The sequence below is a fragment of the Vigna angularis genome, chromosome 5 (assembly GCF_016808095.1).
Source record: "Vigna angularis cultivar LongXiaoDou No.4 chromosome 5, ASM1680809v1, whole genome shotgun sequence".
In the NCBI taxonomy this organism is placed as follows: Eukaryota; Viridiplantae; Streptophyta; class Magnoliopsida; order Fabales; family Fabaceae; genus Vigna; species Vigna angularis.
Window position 1 is genome coordinate 10,836,684 of NC_068974.1, and position 4,165 is coordinate 10,840,848.

At 30.6% G+C, this 4,165-nt stretch overlaps 1 protein-coding gene across 1 annotated transcript; it reads right to left on the minus strand.

Moving 5' to 3' along the window:
- Window positions 1-2,921: 2,921 nt before the first annotated feature.
- On the minus strand, window positions 2,922-3,503 carry LOC128196482 (uncharacterized). Its single transcript, XM_052877517.1, has 2 exons — window positions 3,205-3,503; window positions 2,922-3,118 (listed from the first exon to the last, which is right to left on the minus strand). The coding sequence occupies exons 1-2, from the start codon at window positions 3,466-3,468 to the stop codon at window positions 3,014-3,016; spliced, it is 369 nt and encodes a 122-aa protein (XP_052733477.1). The 5' UTR covers window positions 3,469-3,503; the 3' UTR covers window positions 2,922-3,013.
- Window positions 3,504-4,165: the final 662 nt, after the last annotated feature.

Genomic DNA, 4,165 nt, shown 5'->3' on the forward strand with positions numbered 1-4,165 from the left:
AAATTATTAAAATATTTTTGAATTTAAAATATGTTTTTTTTAATAAAAATTTTTTTTTAACCTAAAACTTGGTATACTCTACTAAAATATACTACTAATTAAAAAAAAACCTAACATAAATTAACAAAACTCTATCTAAATATATATATATATATATATATATATATATATATATATATATATATATATATATATATATATATATATATATATATATATTCTTCATGCATCATCGTGTGACTGTTTTCTTTGTTTCTATATCCCATTACCGAAAGAGAGAATTTTCCAGAAATAATTACTGACGAATAGGTCAATTGGTAATAATGTAAATGTACTATAATAACAGATATATCTATCGATAATATACCAAATATGATCGTCTAACAATATTTATTTATTTGTTTCTTTTTAAATGCATATTTTAATTATTAATAAAAAAGGCTTTTATAGATTTCTTGCTCTCCAGATAATAAGTTACTAAATTTACTTCTATCAATAATATCTAAATTAATATTAAAATTATACTATTAATAATAATTCTTAAAATTGTTTTGATAACAACTTTTCAACTAATTATTAGTAGTAATAATGGTTAAGTTTGTTTAACTTATAAATTTATTGATAATAATAATATATATTAATTATCAAGAAAATATAGGAACATTTTATTAATTATAATATTAATGTCTATATTAAAAATAACACTATATGTTTTCTTCTTTTATTTTCATCCATAAACTTATTAATTAACAAAAAGTCATTTCATTTTTAATTACTAATTTCTTATTTCTAATATGGCATTAACAATAATATTAAAAAAAATTATTGACAATTAAATTTATTCAATTTAAATTTAGCTACAATACTTTAAATATCTTAGTTTTCAACACAATTTTAATTTAATAAATACGATTATCATTTTAAATTAACTTTAAGCTCATAAAATTAATTTAAAATTTTTCAATTAAATATAATAATACAACCTTTTGGAAGATATGAATACATACTTTTGAAATTATTTTAACTTTTTTCTATGAAAAAAGGAAAAAATTAGATCCTTATTTAGTTCTGGACAGCAATTAATCTTCCAAACCAGAACATGGAAGATATAACAATGAATTCCTATTTTTCCATATAACCCAACCATAGTTGCTTTATTGCCTAAAAAAAATGCAAACGTTAACAAAATTAACATGGTGATTTATAAAGGAAAAACACAATATTTTTTTTCTTAAAATAATAACTTATTTCAACCCAAAAAAAATTTATAAGTTACTCTATGTTATATAATCATCGTACACTAGTACAGTCAGGAGAAACGACATCGGTTACTTTGGCCAATAGGCAGCGGTTCCTGAACCAAGACATATCCCGGCGAGGCAAAAAATTGTAGGCTTTTTGCCTCGGTTATGAACCGAGGCATAACATGGTAGGATACTGCCTTTATTCATAGTTAACCGAAGTAGTAAATTTTTTCATTTCTTTTCGCAGGACTTTATGTATGTCCCTCTCTATTGCTTCGATTGGGACACTAATCGAGGCAGTAGAGTTCTTTTCTGTATTTTTTTTCATCTGTCAGGCTAGCCTTTCTGCTTCGGTTGTGACAATAACTGATGTCATAGGGTGCTTTTCTGCCTCGATTATGGTCTCAACCAAGGCATATTCCCCCCCCTTTTTTTTAAATCAGGTATGTTTCTTCTACATTTCCAACTGCAAAAATAAACCTACATATAATTTTAAAGTCAGAATAGTCCAGAATAATCTAGAAGCGTATATTTTGAATGAAAATTATATTAAAACATAAATACATTTAATGTAAACATAAATCAACTTCTTAGAAGCATAAATCAATCCAATGTAATCATAAATCAACTTTGAAGCATAAATCAATGCAATCTACAAAGTTAACCTAATAATATTGTACAAAAGCATAAAACAACTTAGAAACATAAACTTAGAACTTACTATATCCTAATATCTACTACATATTGTTATATAATCGAATTACATATTTAGTTAGTGATTTCCTCACGAGTTGAAGTGACTTCTCTGGAATTGGAGTTGTCCTATTGAATATCTGCATAAACACAATGATTTAAATTAGTGTATATGAAATCTAAACTATAGAGAAAATAAAATTCAAACCAAAATATTACCGTTTGTCATCCACTGGTGTAATGTGCAGGAATAATGGTCATCATCCAAAACATGACGTAATAACCACATTCATCTATTACACTACAACATATCATCATAATTATAAAATTTTAAGTAACATGATAAGAATGGAACCAAAGGTAACAAATTATGGACTAAACTACCAAACCTTAAGGGCAACCCATGCAAGCTTTTTATTTGTAGCAGTAGATCTCTCAGATAACATCATATGTGTTGCGAGGGAACTATTAAAAAAAATTTCTTTAGCATACATTTATATAACAAAGAAACTTGAAACATCGAGGTTCTTACCAAATCTACATGTCTAAGAGGGTTGGGAGGAGACTTGTGCAATGAACAAAATCAAACAGCAGTGTTCTCCAGTATGGAGATCACAAGTAGTTGTCAATGACACCTGAAATTGGTAATAACTTAATTGTCATATACCAAAATAATAAATGCAACTTTAAAGTTAATAAACTTCACTTACCCAAGTATATAAGGGAGAAAATATATCTCCTTCCCCATTCCAAAGCAGGTGGTGATGTATGTTTGGATATCATCAAATTTATTTCTTTCATGAGTCATAGAGGGATCAATGAATCCATATACATCGTTGAACCCCTTCTTGTTACTAACATCAAACATATACCTAAAATGAAGAAATAATATGATATAAGTAACTTGATAAAAAAGAATTATATAAAAAAGTTCTCATAAACTTACATCATCCACAGCTGAATGAGTGTAATATTAATTTCTTCTCTCACCGACGCAAGCTCCCTAACATCTTGCTGATACAAGTACAATAGGGTCTGAGCTTCTCTTCCAAATGTAGTAGAATCCTAGTGTACATTCATCGGCGCATTTGAAATGATTTTAGCAAGCTCGTATAATGCACTAAGAGGTTCGTCCTAGATAAATGAGTCTTCTTCGGTGTAGGACCTCCATCTTGACCTATCTGCTATTACAGGAAAAAATGGTTATGTTATGAAATCAATTAGAAGCAAATATTAAAATTGAGAAGTATATAGTACGAGTGTTTACCGGGGGATCAGATATATCACCAACCAAATGTTTAGGCCAGGCGACGAAGGACTTAAATGCCTCTTCCATAGTGAAGATCTCATCTGTAGGCATAGGAAGAGCGACATCTGGTACGACAACTTCATCCACCGTGACCTTGACCTCATCTTCTACTAGCTGTACACCAAGTACTACAGTGGTTGTCTCATAGACTGTGCCACGAGCCACTAGCATGGTCCCAGTATCAGAGAAAATATATAACTGACATGGACGAGTGTTGTCCATGTCGTCCCCTAGGGCACCGATAGCTGAGCAACTTCTTTTACCGCTTCTACTTGTCAAATTAAATGTTAGGTTATACAAAAAGTAAATTGATAAACAAAAATGATTAAGTTTACATGTAGGGGGCACAACATGTTCCGCTATAGGAGATGACAGAGGACGATTGTCATAATCCTCATAACGCTGCTGAAACTGGCGCGCAACCATTTCAGCAACTTCATCATACAACTCTGCTCGAACCTTCTTTGTGATCTCTTTCGTCATCTCTTTTCTTATTTCTTCCTTCATCTTTTAGTATGAATATGGACGCGAGGAAGACCCAAAGAACTGTCGTATGCCTATGCCAGTCCCAACAACATGCACCCGTCTTAGATGCTCAGGTCGTCCAATAATTGTGGCAAGAATATCCTGACGACCTTCTTGTGTGAATTGGCCTTGGGAGCTCTACTCAACCAAGGAGTCCTGTAACATAACAAAACTTTAAAATCATTTGAAAGATCTATGTAATGTATATAACAAAAATGTTGTAAAAATATGAGGAATGACATCTTACAATTCTTTCAGATATCTCTCTAGCAGAGTCGGAAGTGTAGGAGCCCGATGGTCTTATACGGACTAACTTCCACTTCTCATGCCGAGATGGTGGTGAAAGAGGAGGAGGAGGGTCACCACCCTCAGAAAGTGGAAGTTTACTATCTGA